At 45.0% G+C, this 25644-nt stretch overlaps 1 protein-coding gene across 1 annotated transcript in view; it reads right to left on the minus strand.

Annotated features, from left to right (window-relative positions):
- Nucleotides 1–4902: 4902 nt before the first annotated feature.
- ppfia3 (PTPRF interacting protein alpha 3) overlaps nt 4903–25644 on the minus strand; it is a 39015-nt gene continuing 18273 nt past the window's right edge. The window contains exons 14-32 of the mRNA XM_027025678.2: nt 24045–24107; nt 23565–23644; nt 22707–22872; nt 21804–21997; nt 20866–21106; nt 19633–19766; nt 17360–17511; nt 17067–17160; nt 16593–16674; nt 16181–16381; nt 15680–15742; nt 14847–14873; nt 14260–14435; nt 13889–13986; nt 9624–9799; nt 9100–9168; nt 8268–8430; nt 7211–7269; nt 4903–6474 (exon numbers count right to left, since the gene is read on the minus strand). Coding sequence (XP_026881479.2) covers nt 7223–7269; nt 8268–8430; nt 9100–9168; nt 9624–9799; nt 13889–13986; nt 14260–14435; nt 14847–14873; nt 15680–15742; nt 16181–16381; nt 16593–16674; nt 17067–17160; nt 17360–17511; nt 19633–19766; nt 20866–21106; nt 21804–21997; nt 22707–22872; nt 23565–23644; nt 24045–24107 — 2226 coding nt within the window. The 3' untranslated portion in view covers nt 4903–6474; nt 7211–7222. The remainder of the gene's footprint in view (nt 6475–7210; nt 7270–8267; nt 8431–9099; nt 9169–9623; nt 9800–13888; nt 13987–14259; nt 14436–14846; nt 14874–15679; nt 15743–16180; nt 16382–16592; nt 16675–17066; nt 17161–17359; nt 17512–19632; nt 19767–20865; nt 21107–21803; nt 21998–22706; nt 22873–23564; nt 23645–24044; nt 24108–25644) is intronic.

Consider the following 25644-nt stretch of genomic DNA (forward strand, 5'->3'; position numbering starts at 1 on the left):
CCACTGAAAAAAAATACTTTATTCCTCCCTCTCTCTTTCCCTCACTCCCTCGCTCTCTCTCCCTCTCTCCCCCTCTCTTTTCCTCTCATCTATCTTTTCCTCACTTTCTCTCTTCATCTCTTTCCTGCCGTGGGATACCTAGGAGGAGCCTATCTCACTAGCATTCTAAGCATTCCCCCCCTCTCTCTCTCTTTCTCTCTCTCTCTCTCATTCTCTCTTTCTCTCTCTCTCTCTCCCCAACACTCAACACAACAGCACCAGCAGCTCCAGCTGTGACAGGTGACTGTTCAAAGGAATTTAAGCCCCCCTGCACCACAGCTCAGCATCACTGAGACCACACACTTGTGCACACCCACCCACACACACACACACACACACACGGAAACCTGCAGTTTGGCCCGCTCTTGAATGGTCACGCGACGGTGAGCGGAAAGTAAAAACGTCCCACTGACCTCTCTCACTGTTCAATGACTAAACAAATGTCTTAATCAGCACGCGTGTGTGTGTCATGGTGGCAGCCTCCCTAGGCGCTCTTTCATCGCTCAGCAAACCCAGTGAGTGTGTGCCCTCTCCTGATGAGAGCCGTGCTCCAGACATTGCTCCTCACGACGGCCTCCCGCCTTTAACACATACACAGCACACTACAGATAGAGCTTGTTCTGTGAGTTGATGTATTTAACGTTTTTCTTTTTTTTTGCAAACTTTCTTTTACAAAGGAATTTCGTGCGTTTGCCACACTTTCTTAGACATTTGCTGCAGGCAACGCAGGTAACATGCGTATCCGTCCCGGTCGTGGTCACCACACCACCCATCTGTAGCCTGGCACGCGTACTCATTCCTAACTTTGAAAGCCTGTGGATGAGCTCAGGGTTTGGGAAAGCTGCTGCCCATTCAGACTCTTAAGTTCAAATATGAATAGGCCTCTCTTGCATTGTGTGGATGCAGTGAGGCAGTGCTGTGTGCTTGTACTTGTGCTTTGGTTTGGGATGCGCATGCTTTTCTCCACCCAAACTCTGTTCACCCCACCCACACCCACACACACGCTGCATTCGCCTGACCTGCTCTGCATGTTCACACGTCTCAGCAAAATGGTCAAAATGGACAAGCAAACATACTTATTTCCAGAAACAGTAGCCAGTGTGCAGATAGCATAATGGTAGCCTATACATTAAAAAGGACCGACAGTGGAGGAGCAGACCCAAGCAGAGTGCCCCCCCGCCCCCTCAGAAAGCCTGGGCTTAGGGTTCGTGCCCCAGCTAGAGAGGCCATACCTTTGACTGTGTGATAATGACCTGAGCTTGTCTCACGTCTGTAGTTGTGTTCCCACTGCAGGGGGCCAGAGTTGCAATGCTACAGCCATTTGAGTTTGACTGTTTTCGCTCATTGATTGAAAGCAGGTCTGGCTGTTGCCAGATAAATGAGATTTGTGACATACTCTTATAACCTGAGCCCTCTTTCAACCCTTTTCTCTTTCTTGTTGCTCTCTCCTCTCTCTCTATCTCATTCTTTCTCTCTCCTTCCACCTCTCACTCTCATGTGGCTCATAAGAAGAAACAAGATAAGAGGGACGGTCTTATTGACCCACATACGATGTTGACAGGTTTGATCTTTGGCCTTTGAGTGGATTTTGCTTGACATTTGATTGCAAGCTGATCAATTACTTTTAAAAATGTAAAGTGTGTTGCCGATGCAGTGTGTTCTACTGAGAATGAGGTACAATAACAAGGACTGTGGGATGTGTATGGAGTGCACACCTCTTGTTTATATGTGGGTTTCAGATGGGATTTGGGGTTAGTGGGTGTTTGAGGGAGTTCGGGATTAGTGGGTGTTTGAGGGGACTTGCATGGGGGAGGTGAAGAGGCTTCACTCACTCTCTCTCACCTCCCTTTTCTCACTCTATCATCATCTCTTGCTCTTTTTTTCCTTACTTTCTGCCTGTCTCTTCCCAGTTGATACGTCTTGGGAGTGATGCACTGGCTTCCCCTGGTTGCCATGGTGATCGCCTCGGCCCTGCTCTACCCTCAGTGTCCTGTTCCCAGGCTTGTTGCCGCGACGATGGAGCCTGGCATTACCAATTCATCAGCAGACTACAACTCCAGTGATTACCACCAGCACCACAACTCAGATGTCCAGTACGCAGAAAAAGCACCTCACAGCACAGCAGACACACGCATCCCGAACAACATGAAGGATAACAGCTCATCATCTTCTCTTCTGGTCGAGGAAACTTTGCCCCACAGGAGGCAAAGCCCAAAGAAGCGTTTGGCAGGAGGGGACGCAGACAGGCTGGAGGAACAGACAGGCCTCGTTTCCCAGGGCCACAAACGGCAAGCACTCTACCGCTTCCAGGACAACCGCATGCTCACAGAGTACAAATCCCATGGGGACCAGTTTCAGGATGATAAAAACTTGGAAACATCTCCTGAAGGGGGTGGACCTCAGAGTAGGAATACCCTCCTCAAAGACAGCACGCTTCCGGGCAGCCGTAAGGAGGTGACGGTTGTTTCCATGGAGATCTCCATGGTGAAGGACCAGTTACAAGAATTGCAGCCCTCAGGCGTCGCAGGTGGAGCAGACCTGGACGGGGCGGGTGGAGAAGCACAAAGGGGAGGAGCCATGCCTGCAGAGGGCTTGGACTTGGAGGACGAGGAACTGTTGCTGTTGGAGTCCCACCCCAGAGTCCTCTTCTCCACCTCCCCTACCCCTCCCAAACACCCACCCCTGCAGCTCCTGCTGGAGTCAGGCCTCCTGCCTGACGACTACGTGGACGAGGAGGAGGACGACTATGAGGGGCACGGCGGTAGCGACGGCGGGGAGACGCAGGCGGAGAGAACGGCCAGGCTGCTGCAGGAGTCCTACAGGAACCTGCTGCTGGGCCTCTCCACATCCGACATCCCCGGGGGGGCTCAGCAGCACCCCCGCAGGCTGTCCCGCCACAAACGACAGCTCGAGCACGTGGGCCCCGAGCGGTCAGTGTGCGAGTCCATCAGCCGGTGGGTGATGGACAGGAGGACGGCCATAGATTCACACTGGCACAACGTCACTGTGCTGAACAAGTTTCCCACCAAGAAGGGCATGTTGGCACAGTACTTCTACGAGACAAAGTGCCGGGGCCCAGACCACCGGGGGGCGCGGGTTGAGCACGGTGTGGCTGGAGCAGGCTGCCTCGGCGTGGACAAGAAGCACTGGGTGAGCGAGTGTCAGACAAAGCAGTCGTTTGTGAGGGCATTCACGTCAGACAACGTGCGGGGGACCGGCTGGAGATGGATCCGCATAGACTCATCCTGCGTGTGTGTGCTGTACTCAAGGAACCACAAGAGGCGGGGCACAAGATGATAGGGAGAGAGGGGGGGGGGGGGAGAAATGGAGAGAACCGAGCGGAAGACGGAGTGAGAGAGAATCTATCTCTGTATTTCATACAGACAATAGGGTGGAGGTAGAGAAGAAGACATAACTGTTCCTTCATCAGACAGAGGATAAAACTGAAATATTTTGTGGATGAAAGAGCGGTATGAGACAGAGAGGTGAGACGGAGCTGTGAGTTAAGGGGATGAGACAGGAGTGAGACGAGTGAGACAGAGGGGTGAGACAAAGGGGTGAGACAGAGGTGTCCCAGTGGTCTCTCAGGGCAGGCTGGACATTTCGGCTTGTTACCACTCAATGGAACTATTAGAGGAACATCTCTTCAGCCAGACAATTCCTGCCAAAACCCTTTATCAACTGATCCCTCTGTCTCTTTTACTATTCACTATTCAGTTACATACAAGGCCAGTACAGGTTCTGCAGACAACATTAAAACAAGACAACCTCAGATTGATTATTTAGGTCAAATCTACTCTTCTAGCACAAGACAGATTGCATAAATGCTGTTGAATTATGTTTTTATATATTTTTTAAACACATCTATTATATATTGTCTGTAAGTTATTACTTGTTCATTAGTATGTAAGCATGAGTACTGATATTAATATATTTCTATGTAAATCTTCTCTACGTGAAACTTATTAATCCTTGTAAGTTTGTAACTATGTATATATTTAAGAAAAAAAAACCTTACTCATCAGGTCTTGGCCTCCGAGAGGCGCAGAGATCCCTCTAGTGGTTGGAATTAGAACTGCGCTTCAAACTCATGTGCTTTGCGGGACACCTACATCACTGTGTGCTTGGAAGCCTAAGCTGCTCATGTGCTGAGCAAGGACTCGCTTGAAATTATATGCTGCAAGACCAGAGTGCCTAGTATGAATAACTTTGACTTTTCTAAATCATCGTTTATTGTTGTAAGAGATTTTAAGAGTTCTATTTTACCTAGACTTAATTTCTACAGAAAAGAACGCCTATGTAATATCAAAATACATTTATTATTGAGTAGATATTTATACTTATTATGACCATGGTTTGTGATACTAGTAGGGAAACAAGCAGAGGGAAAAGCATTAATAAAAGATGAAGTAGTAGAATTTACTTGCGGTTTAGTTTTCTCTCAAGAGCGGCAGAAAACACCCCGTAATATTCCTAGCTTGTGTAAAGAGAACTCTCACAAAAAAAAACTCAACATTTCACTGGACTTCAAAAAGTAGTGTAAGAACACAATCTGCACACACACTAGGGCTTGCTCACACTCTCTCTCTCTCTCTCTCTCTCATTCACACACACACACACAAACACAAAGCATGTGAAGGCGCCCATGAATTATTAACGAATATATTTGCACACGGAAAAATGCCGTCTTTTTGCTTCTTTCTTTTTTATGCCAACACGTACACACGTCCTCACATCTCAGGTTGCACTGAATCAGCAGCAGTCATTTACACGCCGAAGCAGAAGCGTGCGCGCTCACCCCAGCACACAACATGGGACACTCCCTGTCCAGCACAAAGACACACCAATGACCTGGCACACACCTTCAGGGACACTTTATTTTATTGTCATCTTCTCCATTATTGTCAGGTTTTATTATCATTTATTTTGCAGATTTGCATTTTCGATTTGAATCGATCGTCCTCATCATCAGTAACGTTTGTCTTAGCTCATAACACAATTTTGTTCTCGAAATTTACACATACAAGTAGCATATTTCAATGACCATGTTTTTAATATTTTTTATATTTATGCTTTAAACTAGATAAAATCAAATTACAGTCAGAATTAAGTATTAAATGAACATGTACATACATTTATTCAATACATACATAAAGAAAATAAATAGAATTATCATAAAAATAAAACATAAAAATGAAAATACACACGTTGTACAAATTGTTCCCCAAGCTCGCGTTGTCATCTGTTAATGTACACATATAGTTTTATTTTTAGTTCACATTGTCTTTTTCCCCAGAGGTTTAGTTCATTGTCATCACTGGATGTTTGACATGCAACACACAAGCATGTTTGTCCTCTACTTCTTGCTTCCGTTTTTGTCCTGTTATGGCTTGCGTGGATAAATCAGTTAGGACACTGCAGAATTCTACCCCTGCCCTCTCTCTCTCTCTCTAACACGTTCTTCTCTCTCCCTTCCTCGATCTCTATCATTCCATCTTTCTCTCTCTCTTTATTTCTCTACTCTGTTGTTCGCGGCTCTCCCACACCCGGCTGTTGTGTCCCTGACCACACCGGCCCCTGACGGAACGTTTTCTAATCTAAGGTTTTCCTGATCTGAGCAGTACTGGAGGGGGTCCGGTGCCCGTGGCTCCGTGCGATCCTGCCCACCGTGGTCTGCCTTTAGGGCCACAGTTGAAAGCAGCATTGCAGGAACTGCGCCTCGGCTTTAGTGATAATGCCATATTGCTTTTCACGCTGAGGCATCTCTCATGTCAGGCAAGCGTGTAAGAGGGGAGAACCACGTCCTGCCATGAAAGATCTGTGGCCGCTAATCTGCTGTCATGACCAAGCCATTCACGCCGTGCTAGACTACACGTAAACACCCGCATCCTGTATGAGTAGGAAAGGACAAAGAAACCCAGGGTGACAAGGCTCTGAATCACAACTTCCTTCCACCCCTTTTTCTGGAATGGTATGATCCAGGTAAAATGGCCGCCAGTGCACAGAGTGGGTTTGTTTTGGTCCGGAAACGAAAGACGTGGGGAGGAACAGAGAGCTCCGCATAAACGAATGACCGAGAGACACTGTGGTTCAGGCACACAGATCCCAGTGGCACAGAAATAAGATGAGAGAACCACGGAGTGAAAGTTAAAATAGTCACTCATTCCCTCCTGCACCAGTCCACGACTTTATTCCTCTCTATCTCATACGTTCTCCATGCCTCATGTCCTTAAGTTCTTTATTCCTTCCAATCACCATTCCTCCATACGTTCCTCTCTCGTTCAGTTATTGCAGAGTGGTCAGACCATTGGTTGTTGGGGGTTTTTTTTGTTTGTTTGTTTGTTTATTTGTTTTTTAGAACTGGATTTATTCATTGCTTTTTATCCAACTCCCCTGCCTCCTCTTAACACTCCAGTCCTGGGCTATCGGCACCCTCTGTGGAGAGACACAGAACCACAACACTGTTGTTGGTTTTTTTCGCCACCTATTCATGGTAAACTGCATTTCCTTGCTTTGTTGAAATAAGGAATTTTAAAGTAATATAAAAAATATTGTTAAAGTTTCAAAAAGCATCATTCACTCGCCCAGTCCATACAGTCTTCATATGGAATCTAAGCTGCAAAAACAGCCCATTTTGGCATCATGCTTTCTCTGATGTCACAAGAACAAGCTCATTTACATATCTCTGCCTATTCAGCACGTTTTTGTTGATTCAGCACTTTTCAAGTTGTTAAGCATGTTTCAGCTCTGAGTGATTTTTGAATGATGCACAATACAAGGGGAGCCAATCAAAACAGGGCTCATTTTTCTTAGATCTCTTAAAAGCGCAGAAACAACCCAATTTTTCCAAGGGGCCATGACATTGTGGCCATTGTGGGCATCAAGCAAAAATATAAAATTTTTAAAAAGTAAGATATTGGCCCTTTAATTATTGATCACCCCACTGCAATGTTTAAGCCCAGTGAGAAAATGCCAAAATGTGTAAATATTCAATACCACCTCTATCCGTAAGGTTGTGCTGTAGGCGATTCTAAAAGATGGTAACTCGCCATTTTAACACGTCATTGTTTAACCTGTCATTTACGTATATAAAGCGGGATTGTCGAAGTAAATTCTTTGTGGATGTGTGCGTGCGGTTGGTATTCAGTTAGCATGAATGCTAACCACTCACCTTTTGAGCCCTTCAGCAAGAATATGTTCTCACTGATCCAGCCTCCCCCCGAGGAGACACTACAGAGACGGAGAGAATACCGAATACATATTTTGAATAACATACCAAGAATGCAAAGGTCTCAACCAAACACAAAAATAATACAAAAATTACACGAGTACAAAGAAATAAAGAAACAGTATTGAACAACCAAATCACATCAGTCACATTTACTGAACTCAAAGAGCAAATAAAAATTAAAAAATTAAATTAAAAATTAAAACATTTAAAATTCAAATTAAAAAAATTAAACAAAGCTTCTGGAGCGGATAAGGGTTTTTTTCATTCATGGGCTGCCTACATGAGAAAACATGGCAAATCAAGATTTGATTCCCCTTTTTGCATGAAGAGAGGAGTCGTTAGCATTGTACTGCCCCCAGTCTGGTCCACCCACAGCCTGAGAACTACTTTTCAAAGCTGAGCAATTTTTTTTCCCCTCACACGGTAACGACATTACGGTCATCATTAAGTTGAAGCTAAGGACTAAGCATGCGATCTTCTCTGCTGTAGGCTGTACAGAAATGCATTAGCTGCCCCACCAAAAAGAACATAAGAGCTGAGTGGATAAAGTTTATTTTTAATGCCAAAGGTTTTCCTAAAAGAGGGATCGATACCAACTGTGCGAGGCAAAGTGCAGACAAGGAAAATGTAAACACTTCAAAAATAATTATGCTGGCTGTGTGTTTCTTTGCACAAGCTAATGCTAATGGCTGAGGTAATGTGATTTTCTAGAACGTTATAGGAGTTACTTGCGTAACTTTCTGCAAGAAGGTTTCTGTGGTTATTGAACGTTCTGATATTTTGACCAAAGTATGTCATAAACATTTCTTTATGAGACCTGTGTTAACTTGTGTCAAGGGTGTATAATACGCTCCCTTTGATAGAGAGACATGACAATCATAAGGAATATTTTTCAGTATCATTGATTAGGTCTGTACTGAATTATTCCATATAGGAGAAGTGTGTGAGGCGGCGGGTGTAACAGTTTGATGGAGGAGCTCCTGGTGCTACGGCCCACCTTCACTCTGTACCTTCCGTAGGGTCACGGAGGTCGTGGAGATGGCAGAGGCCCGGAAGTTAGCGGGCAACGTCTCTGACGAGTCAGATGTCATTCCTCTCAGGTCCTTCTCGCGGAACATCTTCCTCCAGGACGGGGACCGGGTAAAGGTCTTAGTGCCATCCTAGGAGAGGACGCAGAACTCCAGATATTGAGAAGAGGTGTGTGTTGTGTGTAACACATAGGTAATAGTGATATACCCCTAAGAAACTTGCATTTACATATAGTATAGCCGCCACAAATCCTGGCTGTTAGGAGCCTGAATTCAATACAATCTCACAGTGGAACCAAACACCATTAGAGTACACATATTTCTATTATTTCCCAAAGGTAATCCGGCTGTGGTGGGGGCTTGAACCAGCAACCTTCTGGTTACAAGGCAAGTCCCTAAGCCACTGAGCTACTACTGACTTCAACAGGTTTGATGCAGGAAAAAGGAAGTGCATCCTGCCACTTTCTGTTTCTGTGGAAACCTGATTTGCTAGGAGAAAAATGACAGGTTTGCATCTGAAACACACCTTCGTCAAATGGGAGGGCTGATCCCACTGCCATGGTCATGGTCTGCGGGCAACATGACGTGTCGACAGGACGTTGAGGCTATTGTCAACAGGAAGTTCAGGCTATGCTTGATACTGATGTTACTGACAGCCATCACATGCCTTCTGCTGTGAGTGTCAGATATTTTGAAAGCTCTGGGCACAGAAGCCCTTTATTACCGCAGAATCCTAAATCGTCAAAGCCAAGTCTTTCATTAGCACACTTCACAGCTGGGTGCTGCCTACATAACACTCACCTCGTCTGGCCTCCGCTCGGTTCCCATGGCAATCAGTGAGTTATACTCTTTCTCCAGGAGCTGTCGTGCCTGGGAAGGAGGAGAAAATACTATTATCATCAAAGTAGAAGTTATTCTACACTATTCTAAAGTATAGGGTACTTGTGTGGAGCAGCGTGTCTTCTGCTGGTCTTTCATTAGTTAGCACTTCCAGAGTTCCCTAACTGGAAATTCTTCAATCAACAGCAAAAAACCGAAACAGTGGGCGAGTACGCATTGCTTACTATGAGTTCATATTTTAATTTCTAGAATGTTATAGAGTGTTCTCCTATTCAAGCTGCATTATTTGACTTGTTACCTCTTTTAAAATACACATGCCAACATTAGAATGTTTGCTGGAGGCAGGTGGATTAGCATTCTGTGGTTACTGCACACATTTCCCTAAACATCTCTTCATTTGCTCCCATCGTTCACGCGTTGTTCCGTGGGACAAGCTCATATGCATACTGTTCTATTAACTGCTTGAGAATGCCAGTGCTGTGCACCTGTGTGTTCTGATTGGGTATCTGCAGGAGGAGGGCCAGGTCAGTGTAGTCGAAGGTGTCGTCCAGGGCCAGCAAGGCTCCGTGCACGCCGCTCTCGGCGAGGTTGTCGGCGTACTCCTTCAGGCCGATGCTCTGCACCCAGCACATCACCCGCTCGTTTGACCACACCATCACATCTGCACAGGAGACAAAACCACGTCTCCGGTTCCAGCCAAATCGCTTTTCAAATTTGTAGTGCTTTGCCTTTTTGATTTGTTATTGTGCTTTTTAGGAGGGAATAATAGTTCCAGGAAAGATGCCAGAAAAATGCATCTGTGGCATATTTTTACACTGCATACATCGCATTATGTTTGGCAGATACAAAACGGTTCCATATAACCACATGATCACATGACAGCATCGCACTTTCGAAGAGTCGCCTCACTGGACACCCACACATTCCTCACATATGTACACAGTTCTCAAAACACCCTCTGTAGGCAGACCATAATCCTAGATGTAGACAAACAAATACTTCACAATATTGGTCATATTCTATTTCCTCATACCATTCCTACTAAACTCTTTATTTCGTCTTTATTAACAGGTAGGTCTTGGATCTCTGAATGCATTTCATGGTTATGGGAAAAAAATACTGTATTTATGTAAATGCCAATCAAACATTTGTACAACGTGACTGACTGTGTCTGAGTGACTGGCTGACTGATTGACTAATGCCACAGACACACTACATGAGCTCACTGTACTGTTCACACTACACAACTGGTCTTGTAATCAGGAATCGTGAAGTTGTGGTTTGACTTATCAATGACAGAGGATCACACAGTACAAGATCTTTCACCAATTTGACAACTCTGTGTGGGCTACAAACTACGTTTTATCATGAAAACATGCAAGAAATGAGGTGGAGAATGACGTAATACTATGCGCGAGATGGACTGTTGGTGTTTTCCCTTTAAATATCTTTACATTATTTAAAGATAAATATATTTAAAGACCAATAAAATATCAATATCAATATACTGATATCACAAATCTCTCTCTCTATATATACACTGACGTGCCAAAAGTCATGGGATAGGAACTAGTATTGTGTAAGACCCTCTCTATTCCGGCAAAGTGTAGCAACTCAACATGGCATTGATTCCACAAGTAGACGAAGACGTCTGGTGGGATGTTGAGCCGTGCTGTCTGGACAGCATCCCGCAGCTCTGTGGTACTTGTAGGTGCAGGAGCTCGATTGGGCTCAAGTCAGGTCGAACCAATTCTGGACAATTTGGGCATGATGGCATGGTGCATTATCCTGCTGGCGTATCATTGTGGGGGTACAGAAGGTCCATGAAGGACTGCAAATGGTCACCAAGAAGTGGCCACTGGTCAATGACGTGTTTGGGTTGACCGGTGGACCCAACCCATGCCATGAGAACACACTCTACACCAGTATGGTAACACCGTTTCATAATCAATTTACATACTGCTATCCCATGACCTTTGGCATGTCACTGTATGTGACCATGCATGCTGATGTTGTACAAGCCCTCTCCCGGGTTTCCCGTTTCACTCCATATCTTGCGCTCTCATTGGTTGTAGCTTGACACTGTACTCACTGCCAGTTCTAACCCAGACGCAAAACTTTTCACGCTACAGGATTTAGACTCGCTGGCAGGTCCGGATATTTAGCATGCGTGATCATTGAGCCTCTTTTAACATGTCGCACAGCGACCAAGTAGTGCTTTTCAAGCCCGAACAGAACGCGGATTTACCCCGGATCAGAGCCAAAGCCGCGTTTACTCACGGATCAAAAAGTGGCTCTTGATCGAACTGCTCAAACACACCATCCGAGAGGCTCGGGAGTGTTTCAGGATCACCTAAAAAATATCAAGCAGGCTAAATATCTGGACCTGACGGTGAGTTCAAACCCTGTAGTGCTGGGACCCAGTTATGACTGGCAGTGAGTGCGGTGATGAGCTACAGCCGACGAGACTGCATGCCACAGTAAGTGAGGGGAAACCCAGGGGGAGGAATTTCACATCAGTTGTACAACAAGCATGGCTAAAAGCTCGGAATTAACAAATGGGCGCACATGGAATCTGTCACGGAACAATCCCCTTCCACTGGTCACGTGGTATGGCCCGCCACATGCAGTGGGAGTTCTGCATTAACTGTGCATTTGTAACCCCACCTACGTTATTAAACGTACACCTGCATCGGTTTAGTCTTGTTGTGTCTGTAGTTATTTAAACCCTTGTCAGAGTGTGCGTTATTGTCAGTCATTGTTCACAGTCGTGGTTCATGTTCATGTTAGTGCCTCTGTTCACCATCTCCATGTCTGTGTGTGTGGTCACCGCTTGTATTAGATGTGAGTGCCGATGTCTTCGGTGTTCAACATCTGTCTCTGTCGAGCGGTTCTGTACGTGCTGCTCCTTGCCCTGTGGCACTCGGGCCGTTACAGTATCACGTTACTTCCCTGTGTCACTTCTTGTGTGTGTCTTCATGACAAAATGTAGACAATGTATTGAATAGACAAGACAGACTTGCTGGATTGTGTAAGATCTTGTAATATGTAACCCACTGTTGCTGATCACTCGTGTAGTCTCCAAACCACAACAATTTCAATATTCCTATTTACAAGACAGCAAGTTGTGTATTGTGAAACACTACAGAGATCTGACGACTCTGAAAGTCATGTAACGTGTCTGTAGCATTAATGGCTGTTTGACTGGCTGGCTAGCTGGTGACTTGCTGGATGGCTAGTTGGATGGCTGGCTGGGTGGTTGGCAAGCTGGCTGGATGGATGGCTGGATGGATGGCTGCTCGGTTGGGTGTCTGGCTGGCTGGCTAGATGGCTGGGTGTCTGGCTGGCTGGCTGGCTGGGTGGCTGGATGGATGGCTGCTCGGTTGGGTGTCTGGCTGGCTGGCTGGGTGTCTGGCTGGCTGGCTGGCTGGGTGGCTGGATGGATGGCTGCTCGGTTGGGTGTCTGGCTGGCTGGCTGGATGGCTGGGTGTCTGGCTGGCTGGCTGGCTGAGTGGTTTGCGAGCTGGCTGGCTGGATGGCTGGGTGTCTGGCTGGCTGGCTGGCTGGGTGGCTGGGTGTCTGGCTGATGCCCCTGTTGATATCTTCCTATTTCTGAAGTGTGCATAATCAAGAGCTGGAAGGGATTTCATGTTTACAGTTTAGTGATAGCTGTGACAAATCTAACAATGGTAATACACAAAGCTGCTTAATATTTTGGCACTCTACACATAAGTTTAGCAGGATAGCAAGCCTTAGGAGTTTTTCTCAGCAGTAAGACACAGAAAACCAATCAAGTTCTGTGTTTCTTTCAGAGATTTCCAAGTATTTCAGATGTTGTAGTGTGAATGTGTGAAAACTGTGAATGGCGGTCCAGCAAAACTAGAGTTTCCTCTACTGCAGTAGAAGACTAGATGGCTACAGTAGGACTTGTTATTAGCCCTTTGAAGATATTGATTCGTTCTCAGAACAGTCCATATGCAGGCGTTCTTCACGGGTGAAAGGAAAAAGCAACAGACCTTGTGTCATTTGAAAGGATCTTTCGTGTCGTATGTGTTATTTTATTCCCTGCTGGCCGGGGCCCTGCAGCTGCCAGACAGCCGCCCCAGAAGTGCATACTCGGAACACGGGCCTTCTGCCTTCCTGCCTTCCGGTCTCGCCCACTCCTGCATCCGGCTCACTTTTCACAGGGTTTAAGTTGTGCTTCTCAAGTGCTTCCTCTTGTGAGTTTCCTGAGCAGTGCACTGGCTCAGCAGCCCATGCCTTCATATCGGTCCTCTCAGACAATAGTAAACATGAAAAATCTTTAAAGTCTGGGCATGATTGGAGTCAGCACACATTTCCTGAATCAATTGCCATTTCAGGCAGACAGCAAAGTTCCTGAATCAAGTTGCATAAGTTACAGGTCGAACACCCGTGGATCATCTGAGTGGGCCAAAATAGCAGACTCATGCATACTGGATCGCACATACTAAATCATGCATTTTAAATCATGCGCACTAAATCATGCATATTCAATCATGCATGTTAAATCATGCAGGTTAAATCATGCATGTTAAAACATGCAGGTTAAATTGAGCATGACAGTCATGTTGTGTCATCTTGAAACTGGACCTGGGCATATTAAAAATGTCTGCGACTTAACCAAGATTTTAACAGCCATTACTCGTGGGGAAGACATAAGGGTGGAGGACTTGTAGGTGGAGAGGAAATGGGTGGAGGTTGACAGACAAAGAAACAGAGGGTACGGGACCTTTATTTTGGTGCTGGCTCTCGTCTCTCCGCCTCTCCAGCTCCTTCCGGTCATAATTCAATCGCTTCAGACACATAATGCCATAATGCAGGCTCACCCTGAAAGTCAAAAGGTTACAAAGGTCAATTGTGGGTGGATGAACAGCTGAGTGAAGCCATTAAGGCTCTCTGACCCCGAGCACTACAGGTGTTAATGAAAGCCCTTTGACATCACTACAACGGCACAAGTAACTCCGAGGTGTCTTTAAGAATCATCACTCCTATACCACGTACACACAAAACAGTCCTAGGAGGTGGAAAGAGAATGTGTAAGAGGCTGCGATGGACTGCCAACACCACACAACGATGGCATGTGGAGTAAGACAGTTTTACCTGTGGAAGCTGTCCACCATTTTGAGCTGTCCACGCAACTCCTTCTTGGTTAGGTGGTCCAGCATGCGGGCATCCACCAGAGACTCCATGAAGTAGCTTCGGTACTGAGGCAGCCCGAGACTGGGCAGCCAGTCGTTACCCACCCACTCATGGTTCATATCCCCGTATGCCAGGATCTGACACACACAGGAGTCGGAGAAGACGGATCATATAACGACAACAACAATAATAATAAAAGCAACACCATTATCTTTTTCATTTTGAGTTAAAAATGCTGTACCTTATTAAATAAAGTAAACTTTGCATAAAAAGTGTATTAATTAAATAACATTAATTTGATTTCAGGCATCTACATTAATAGGAGTGTTCACATTTCTATCACTATTCTCTGTCACACATGATGACTCACTAAAGTCCCATGATAGTTACCACGATAATTGACTAAAGGCACACGACATATTTACGTTGTGGCTCATAAAAATGCGAGTTCATGTTCATTTTTCACACATTTTGGTGCAATTTGTCCACCTTAAAATCTTAGCTCTCCGTTCCCAGTAGGCATTTGTGTACATGCTAACATCACGTACCTGATCCCAGCTGAACTCTTTCAGCTCCTGCGATGCCAAGCAGTGGAAGACAAGAGAAACGTGGGGAGAGGAGAGGAAGAGCAAAGCAGAGGAGTAACAGGAAAGACACCCCGACAGGAGGGAGGAGGAGGGAGGAAGGAGGAGGGAAGGAGGAGGGAGAAGGGAGGAGCTTGTTAGTGACCGGGTCATTAGCCAGCAGTGGAACACTAAAACAGGCTGGAGACAGAGCGGAAGACGCTTAACATTACACCTAGTGAGCACACACAGAGGGAGAGAGAGTGAGAGAGAGAGAGAGAGAGAGAGAGAGAGAGAGAGAGAGAGAGAGAGAGAGAGAGAGACCAGTCAGCACATAACCAACCATTCCAGGCCATCTTTGTGCCTTTAGTCAGGGTGACCAATAGGAGCAGAATATTTTCACCAGTAAACAGCATCAAAAGTCAATATTAGCGATGCATTACCTGTATGGATGGTTAAAAATGAACCAATATTTACCACAGGTAAGACCCCTCGTTGAGTGAACATTGTACGTAGCATGTGCACACATGCTAGCTATGCACACAGAAAAACGTCTTTTGTCCTTGAGACCTCCGCACAAAAACAATCAGTATCGTTTTCGATTATTGCTATCGGTTAGAAATGTCCTTATCGGTGCATCACTAGTAATTACGTAACATATTAATATGTCCATAGAAATGAGCACTATTAGGTTACATAACTCTGACACCAGATGAACTGTATCCCACTCTGGCTCTTGTCTGGATGCAAGAGCGTGTGGTCAGGATGCAAATATGAATCAGCAAAGAAGTGACTGGAAAAAAATGAAAACTACTGACTGGTTTGGTTGCTGCAGTCAGGGACTCCATTTCAGCGTGGGTCATCCACACATTACTGGTCGACTGTAGATAGAAAAGACAAAGACAGAACAACATGAGCGCGTGGTGCCTTTGTTAGCTAGCCCGTCGTCCACAATCACCACACAATACTGTGTCTAAAGTCCTGGATTCCACAACACTTGCAAGCCCATCGAATCCAGACTTTAGGCTTATGTGCCAGACTGGTGTGTGTGTTTGCTGGGGAGGGAGGCACTCTGGGCAGATTTGAGGAATGTTTACATGGTGAGAGTGTGATGTACTTCACATTTACAGATGTGCTGTGGATGTCTACAATGCTGTAAGTAATAGCTCAACTGTTTTTTGTTTTTTTTTTTTGGTTTTGTATTTTGGTCGTTGTTAAAAAAAAACAAAACCCTGATGTCGCCCAAAGTGCTCAGAGTGATTTGTAGATAAAAGCATATGTGAAGAAGCAGAGGTGCGTGGGGCTGGAGAAAGCCGTACAGAGCGCGTGCTAGCTGGGGCCGAGGGGCTTGTCAGGGAAACCATCTCCTGGATGGCTAGCCGCAGTTTCAGACGGTGCAGTGGGTTGCTGATGCCGATCTCTCTCTGGATCTCCGTGTCGGAGAGATTAGCCATGATTGCACCACTCTTCACATTAGCACGGCACGCTGCCACATACCAGGCAGGCATGCCCACCCACAGCTGAGAGAGAGAGAGAGAGAGAGCGATAAATAAAACAGCAGAAACCTATTTAATTTTTCTTTTGAATCAGAACCAATGATGCACTTAATTCCAACATGTGCCATGATAGAGGCAAAAGTACCACTAAAGAAATCAAATGAACAGAAACACCTGAAGAAACCACTGAGTGTAATGTGATAAAGCAGCCATGAGTTGTGAAGTGGAATCACACCTCCAGCCAGGAGACCACAGTAGGGCCGTCCCAGGATGCAAAGGGAAGCCCCTGCCGACAGGCCTCTTCCAAAAGCTCGTGCCTGAGTGAAAGAGAGAGAGAGTGAGACAGAGGAACAGAGACATGGGGAGATGGATGGATGGATGGATGGATGGATGGATGGATGGATGGATGGATGGATGGATGGATGGATGGATGGATGGATGGATGGATGGATGGATGGATGGATGGATGGATGGATAGATAGATAGATAGATAGATAGATAGATAGATAGATAGATAGATAGATACATTGAAAATATAAATAGCTAACCCAAATAACAATATTATTAAAAAGACAGAGAGAGAGAGAGAGAGAGAGAGAGACAGAATTTATCAAAAGCCAAAATGAGCATGTTGTACTGGTTTAGACGAGTAGGAGTAGGGAGGGCGTGGCCAATTTATGTAGAGGCGGGTGTTCAGAGACTAGTGTACTTTTTTTTGCTGCGGCGGTCTTTGTCCACAGGTCCGGCCATCTTGGTGAGGCCAAGCGGGTCAACAGAGCCCAGGTCATCTGAGGGCGTGGAGGCTAAAAGAAAAACAACATTCAAAGGTCAGAGGGCACTGTAAACTACAAACATGGTGAAGAATCCAACTTTTTATATTTCCACAATGTTTTTTTTCTTGCCGAATACATGCCACTGCCACAAAAGGCCGCAGATTAGAAAGCTGTTAAATGGAGGCTGTTTCAGTGTTTTCTAATTTCTTCTCCCTGTGTCTTGGCTCACCCAGGGAGGCGGACTCTCGGCCCGGCTGGCCAATCCTCCCTTTCTCCTTCTTGCCAAAGAGACGACCAATGGAAGACTTGATACTTTTCTTTTTGCTGGACTTATGGAGGGAGTCCTGACTGCTGTTGGTGCTGCTGCCATCTGCTGAGAGACTGCAGGGAGAAGAGAGAGAGAGAGAGAGAGAGAGAGAGAGAGAGAGAGAGAGAGAGAGAGAGAGAGAGAGAGAGACGAGTGATAGAGACACAAGAAAGAGCGACAAAGTCATTAAAGGTTAGATTGGCCAGTATACAATAGCTAAGATATTACCAGAATGCTCTTGTGAAAGCACGCAATGTAAGAGAATTCTGGCAGCATGTGATACTAATTATCCTTCACATCACAAAGCTTAAAGAAACTTGTAAAATTAGGAAAGGAACCCTTTAAAATACTTCTCAAGTGAAAAACCCAGAAAGCCTAAAAGGTACTTCTGGAACACACATGCCTGTGAAGTTAGAAGGCATGTGATGTTGGAAAGCTTGTGAGGTTTAAAAGCCTGTGAGGTTAGAAAGCCTGTGAGGTTAGAAAGCCTGTGAGGTTAGAAAGCAGGCCCAAAGGAGAGGTTGGAATGTTTTCATTCATATTTATAAGCAACATTTTCATGCAATTTAAGATGACATTCCAAGACTTCTACCACCTTCATCAAGCCAGATGTAGTTTTGGTTAATTAGAAAATGACGTTACCTCATACCAGATAGGCAAATCTATCTAACTGCACAATGACTCCAGATTTAAACTGAATAAAACGTATGGGTTATTTTACACCCATATCTAGATACAGGATGACACAGTCAGTATTTAGGCAATAAAAATAGTTATAAAGTGATATAAATGCTAATCATAATAAAATAACACTCCATTTCCTCACACATTCACACACATTTATACACAAATACATACATACACACACAATCTCACACACACACACACACACACACACACACACACACACACACACACACACACACATTTTTGGTATTGCTTCTCTTATACTGAGAAAAATTAATTCCTTTAATTAATCTATTGTATGATTTCATAACTTTGAACTTCACAAATTTGCAATTTACTGTCACCACAGAACAGCACAGCATATAAAAAGACGGGAACGTTAATACAATGTTGTAGAGGGACATTCCACCAGTGGGATAGTTTAATCATGCTTCAAATACTCAACGACCTGAAAGCAAACAAATCATGACAACCAGAATTCTAGTGATTTAGATCATTCTAGCAAGTTTATCTAGAATGTAAAGAAAAACAGAAATCTTCTTTGTAGGGTTGAATCTCACACAAACTGGCACAACTGATCGGGCTGCTCTGGTTACAATCAGGCAACTCGGTTAAAATTGTGCTGACTTCACAGCGATTACATACCAATGCAAACAAAGTTTTACATCTCAAAAACTAAAGCAGCATGAGTGAAAGATTCAACAGCACAAGCTGGCCCCAAGGAGACCGGTTCACATCTGAGACACTTGGCGTGCTGGCTTCACACAGGTCACACGGGGTAACAATCTTCTAATCTCCTGTTTGAAATTAAGCAGACGTCTTTGTTGGCCAACCATTTTGTCACCGCCCTCTACTCTCTGATCGCTGCCTTTTAAAAAAAAAACAACAACAATGTTGCACTTAATTCCTGTCAATAAAAACGTAATATCCCACGAATGTTCCATTGAACTCTTGGGCCATTCACAAAAAAAAGAAAGAACCTAAATAAAAACTTCTGTCTAAGCCACTGATATATAATAAAGATCTGGATGCCACATGTCTTGAAAAAAGTCGAACTGCACCGAAAGGCCAGGCGTTGTTTTGCCCTCTTGATAAACAATGTAACGATATATTGAGTGTTGGCCATACCAATATGGTAGAAGAAACAATACAGCAATATATCAATATATGGGTGTTGTCCACACCAGCAAGGTATAAGAATGGAAGCAAATATGGGTGTTTGGTACACTAAAATAATATAAAGCAGCAGTGTAACATTATACAGGCATTGGCCATTCCAATACGACAGACTGGCTACTTCTGCTGGCTTCACCTTTCACCGAAGGTTTAGTACTGCATCAGATATCCAGTTCTTTAATATAGATCAGTGAGCTGAGCTTAAATCAGTCAGGGCTCGAGGCCTGAACGCAAAGCTCCTGGGACGCCTCTGGGTGAGAGTCCATTTTAAACCATCAGGCAAGGCAGCATCTTCAGCATAAAATGGCTCTGAAGCTCCCCGGCCCACTGACCTGCGGAACTCACGACTGTCGTCCAGCATAGCACCAGGGTGGGTGTGGCTCATCCTGTCCAATCGCAGCGCACGCGGCGTGGGCGGAGGGGTGGAGTCCAGCAGTGCCAGGGACCTATCATCCTCCTTGTTATTCTGAAGAATTTAAGCCAGATGTGTGAATAACCACACATGTAACATGCGCATACACAGTGGCTGAAAGTATTCAAACCCCATTACGTGTTGCACACTTTGTTGTGGATTTGGTTTTTTATGTTTATCCATTATGCCGCACTTAACCACACATAACCGCACATCCATCATGCCACACTTAATCACATATAACCACAAAGTGAAAACATGTTTTTAGAGAGTTTCAAAACTTAATTGAAAATTATATGTAATAGTTTGTAGAGGTCCCTTTGGCAGAAATTACAGCTCATCTTCTTGGATACATCTCTACAAGGATCTTACACCTTGGACATTGTATCCCATTCTTCACAGTAGACTCTCTCAAGCTCTGTCAGATTGGATGGCGAATATCTGAACTACCATCTTCAGGTCTCGCCACAGGTTTCCGTCTGGGCTCTGGCGGTGCCGCTTAAGGCCAAAGATGTGTTCTGGCTGCATGCGTCATGGAATTGTCATGTTGATTTTACGTGCTCTTTAGCAAACTCTGATGGGGCTGTGTTTACTCAACATTTGTCCTGACATTGCAGTATGAATCATTGGCCATTACAGATCCAATTGTGTGCCTTCCCAAACTCCCCAGACAGCAGCAGATAAGAAACATCTCAAGGATAATTAAAGCAAACAGGAGGCACCTGACCACAATCTGGGTCTGAATATCTCTGTGAATAAGAAGTTTACATTTTTGATTTTTAATTTTTTTTTTAATTAATCGAAATTCTCTACATGTTTTGTCATTGGTGATTAAGTGTTGACTGATGGATAAAAATGGCAATTATATCCATTCAAAATCAGTTCTACAACACAATAAAATGTGCAACAAATAAAGGGACGTAAATATTTTCTGAATCTAATGTATATATAATGTATTATATGTACTCAGAGTGTAGTTCACTGATGGCACTTTGTCTTGTTCTCTGCACAGTTCTGCTATATTTCCAGTAGCCTTTTAATTTTTAATGCGACAGATTTTGATGGTGAAGGCTGTAAGGATACATTCCTAACATTGTAAAAGGTAAAAGGGGGCCTATCCGCTACCACTGAACCACCACTCAGCATACGTTACCTGTCTGTCAGTCTCACGGGCAGGTGAGTGGGGCAAGCGAGGGGTGGAGTGTCCCGAGCTGGGTGGAGAAGGAGAGGCGAGGGTGGAGGAGGTTAGGGAAGGAGGGATGAAACTCCGGCCACTGGCGTCCCTTCCCAGAGAGGAGGGAGGCACCAGGGGCCCGTCCAGAGCCACACTGCTGACACGGCTCTCGATCTCCTCGGCCCGCAACTCTGTGTTCTCCTTCTCCTCCTGGATTAACCTGTGGGACGGAGTGGCAGAGAGTCATTTCGTTATGTTTTCATAGAATCATGGATTTAAGGTTAACCGGATTATTGTTTACGGAGCTGAAGAGAACCTTAAATGGAGAAAGAAAAGAGAGACAAAAGAACTGGAAAGATTTATAACCTACAGGACAAGAGTCATGTTCTGTCTGGAGCATATGCAAGCGTAAGCGGAACAACTTAACACATATTCTATAGCGAGTGAACAGATGAGTAAGTGCTTAAGTATTTTATAACGCCTTTATAATCTAAAACCCCTTTTTTACATAGCTCTGTGGAACACTTGATCCTGAATGGTCCATGGAGGATTTTGGAGGCATATTATTTCTAAATAATAGCTGTGAAACAAACTGCTTTGGCAACCATGGTTATCTGTATAGATCTGGTATACTGTTTCTCTTAGAAGAAGCTTGTAAGAAGTACAAATAAACTCTGAACCATTATTTAGTGTCAAATCACAGATGCCTTCAGTAAGTAAATGCATCAGAAATGGGAGAATGGGATAACGTACAGCCAGTCTGAACCCCTGCTTCTCCTGAACTCCTGATTGTCCTGTACAGTCTGCTTGTCCTGAACACCGGATTGTCCTGAACCCCTGATTGTGCTGTACAGTCTGCTTGTGCTGTATGGTCGCTTGTCCTGAACCCCTAAATGTTCTCTACAATGGATACTTACTTGATTTCCTTGTTGATGGCCTCCAGCTGTTCCTGTAGCATGATTGCCAACGTCTGGACGTCTGTCTGCCCACTCGGTGAGAGGAGCTCTGAGCCGAAGAGCGTCTCACGGTCTTCCTCCTCATCTGAGCAGCCGCCCTCCACTCCGCCCTCAAAACCCGGACCCAAGAGGGTGCCACTATCCCACTCGCCATACTGTAGCAGAGAGGAGCAGAACCAGAGCACAGTGACAACCTAGCCTTAGCTCCAGAGCATAGCGTGTTATCTTAGCCTTATGTCCAGAATACAGTGCATTGTCTTAGCTTTAAGTCCAAAGCGCAGTGTGTTATCTTAGGCTTATGTCCAGAGCACAGCGTGATAGACTAGCCTTATGTCCAGAGCACAATGCATTAGCCTAGCCATAGCTCCAAACCAGAGTGCATTATCCTAGCCTATCTCCAGAGAACAGCACTTTAGCCTAACATTACCCCCAGATTAAAACATATTAGCCTTGTCTTAGGTCCGGAACACAAAACATTAGCCTAGCCTTAGTTACAGAGCAGGGGTTAATAACCCCTAAAAGGACATCACTCCCGTAAAAGGAAGACATATGGTGGACAGGATATGACACTACAACACACAAAATTAAAACCATATCCTATTTAGCAAGCTAACAGAGCTGACCAATTTGATCTTAGCTCAAGCCTTGGTAACAATTTTATCTCCAGCTACAGTATGAAAGTATGAAACAGTCTAAAAAAAAAAAAAAAGGTGTTTCACAGGTTTGTTTTAAAGGTTTGTTTTTGACCTGTATAAAGACTTTATTAAACTTGTAATTGGCAAAACATGGAGTTTGATAAGATGGAGAAAATCAGACTTTTGAGACTCATTGTCCAGTAATGCTTCCTACACTGCAACTCCTCACCTTGCTAGTGTCCTCCCTGGGCCCACCCCAGCGCCCGCGGTGGGCCCGTCTGACCACGCCCCCTGAGCCTGTGCTTCCATAATGGTCCAGGTGAGTGGTGGACCCAGCAGGTAAGGATCCTCCTCCCTGGGAATACCTCAGCTCCAGTGCACTGCCAGGTAAAGAACTGCAGGAGTATAGAGAAGCATCAGTACAGAATTGAACCTTTAACTGTATGACGCTTGTTTTGGGGGCAGTAACTCTAAACTACTTTCTGAGTAACCGCTGAGTAACACTCTGAGATACGCTGAGCAACACTCTGAGATACTGAGTAACCGCTGAGTAACACACTGAAATATGCTGAGTAATACTCTGAGATACTGAGTAACTGCTGAGTAACACACAGATACGCTGAGTAAAACTCTGAGATACAGAGATAAGCTGAGTAACGCTTTGAGAAACGCATTTTCAGCTAAAAGCACATACCTTCAGGTTTGTCTGAATAGGTTTGCTTTCTTATTGATTTTCAGGGAAACATTCAGTGTATCTTTGAAGACGATGGAGGAACAGTACTGTATTATTTGAATATTCAATATAACTGGGTTCATAAATGCTCCCATTTTGTCCTCCCAAAGAATTAACATACACAGGCAAAGTTACTGGAGTTTCACCTCATGTTAAGCATTTAGCTTATGTTTGCAGTAAGTTTCACAATAAATCAATTTGTGATTTAAGACAGGGCTCACATAAACTGGAATACAAATAGTCATTGATTTTTCCACTTCCTTCCTGTCTCTATAATTCACCACATATGGTCATTAACTCAGTCCAGATTCTTCATAGAAGCATCCAGGGCAAAAGTAAGCAGGAGGAGCTTACCGAGAGTAGGAGGAGCCAGGTCTGCCTCTCAGCTGGTCCAGTTCTAGCTGTAGTCGCTCTAGTTCTGCGATGAGCTGATCCTGAGGGAAGGGAGGGGAGCAGAGAAGAGGTGTGGAGATGTCAGGAGAGGAGAGAGGACAAGAGGATCCCAGAGGAGAGGAGAGCAGAGGATATGAGAGGAGTCGACAGGAGAGGGGAGGGGAGGAGTCGACAGGAGAGGAGAGCAGAGGATATGAGAGGAGTCGACAGGAGAGGGGAGGGGAGGAGTCGACAGGAGAGGGGAGGGGAGGATCCCAGAGGAGAGGAGAGCAGAGGATATGAGAGGAGTCGACAGGAGAGGGGAGGGGAGGAGTCGACAGGAGAGGGGAGGGGAGGAAAACAGGGAGACAGATGATCTCAGTCCTGTACTACCAACAAACAGAATCACAAAAAAGTGGTTTGTACCCATTAACCATGCAGCCATATTTACTAAAAATGTACCTTGTTTGCCAGCAGATCATCTTGGATCTTCTTCATGTTTGCGAGTTCTTCAGACAGAGCATTCTATGGGACAGAAGGCTTGTTAATCTCAGAAAGTGACCGTTTAAACTGTAATGATCTGTTTGGCCACAGCTGACAGAGCAGAGCAATACCTGCCCCCTGACACAGACTTACCAACCCAAAGTACAAACCACCTTCCACCACAGTATGACAGCTGAGGAAAAATAACTAGGGACGACATCTGAATCAGGTGGAAAATACTTCCATGACAACCCCTGCACATCTGTCTCTGAATAGCGGCCGTGCTGGCAGTGATGATGGATTAGTGAGTGGAGCATCTGCACCTCAGCTCACACCTTCCATTTACTTGAAACCCCTGCACATCTGTCTCTGAATAGCGGCCGTGCTGGCAGTGATTACATGGAGTATCTGTTGTGCGGGGCGTCTGCAGCCCAGCGACGCAAGCCACAGGTGAGGAGAACAAACCCTCCCCAGAATCCTGCTTCTAGGGTTTTTAACATATGTGCTACATGTCTATGGGTTATTGCGATGTATTCATTTATTCAGAAGACTGAAATGCTGATAATCCTCTGTTACACTGTGGATGCCAAACCTTTCTGCATTTGCTGTCTTGTGCTTTAAGTGGAAATAAAACTGGAGTTATCATGTTTTGGGGGTCTTTAGTTGTCACTGGGCTGTTTGTTTAGGGGAATGTAGTACATAAAGCAGGTACCCCTGCCAATAATGTGCAACCAAAAATAAAAAATCAATTATTATTATTTGGATTCCAAAATTCAAAATTCAAAAAGTTCTCAAAATACAGTATATATCCAAATATTGTTAATAACACTCACGTAAAATGTTTGCTGCAGGCCGCTTGTTAGTCAAGCATACTTCTCATAGTTCATCTCATGGAAACTACAAACATAACTTTTTTTCCATTCTGGCTAAGATTTATAGATGGAGTTGCACTTATTGTGAGATTTTCATTGAAAGGTAGCCATGAAAAGGCTTTTCATTGGAAGTTAGCTGGCTAAGGTAATGTGCACATAGACAATGACGTAGCGCCTTCTCCAGAATGCTGAGAAAGTCCAGGCTGCTGTAGGCCTGCCCCCCCAGTGAAAATCATAAATTCCATTGGATTTCCTGTCATTTTGTTAATGGGCTTACATTACAGAACCCTTCAAAATATCACCAGAAGGGCCACATAGGTCCATCCACAGCTGTATATAGTTGTATCTGCTAGAGGTGACTAACATTATCTAGCTACATTTACCACTCCAAGTAAATTCTCAACCTGTGGGAAACACTTTCAGTTGGGAGGGGGCCCTGGTCACCCCTTGGGTGCGGCGCCCTTGACTCCACTGCGTTTGATGAACTCTTAAGAGAGGCCAAACCACACCTGAGGCCAGAGGAAAGACTACAGGCTGCCTGAATATGCCTGCCAGACCACACCTGGCCACAGGTAAGCTCACAACCTGCCAGACCACACCTGGCCACAGGTAAGCTCACAACCTGCCAGACCACACCTGGCCACACGTAAGCTCACAACCTGCCAGACCACACCTGGCCACAGGTAAGCTCACAACCTGCCAGACCA

Source organism: Electrophorus electricus, chromosome 1, assembly GCF_013358815.1.
Source record: "Electrophorus electricus isolate fEleEle1 chromosome 1, fEleEle1.pri, whole genome shotgun sequence".
Classification (NCBI taxonomy): Eukaryota; Metazoa; Chordata; class Actinopteri; order Gymnotiformes; family Gymnotidae; genus Electrophorus; species Electrophorus electricus.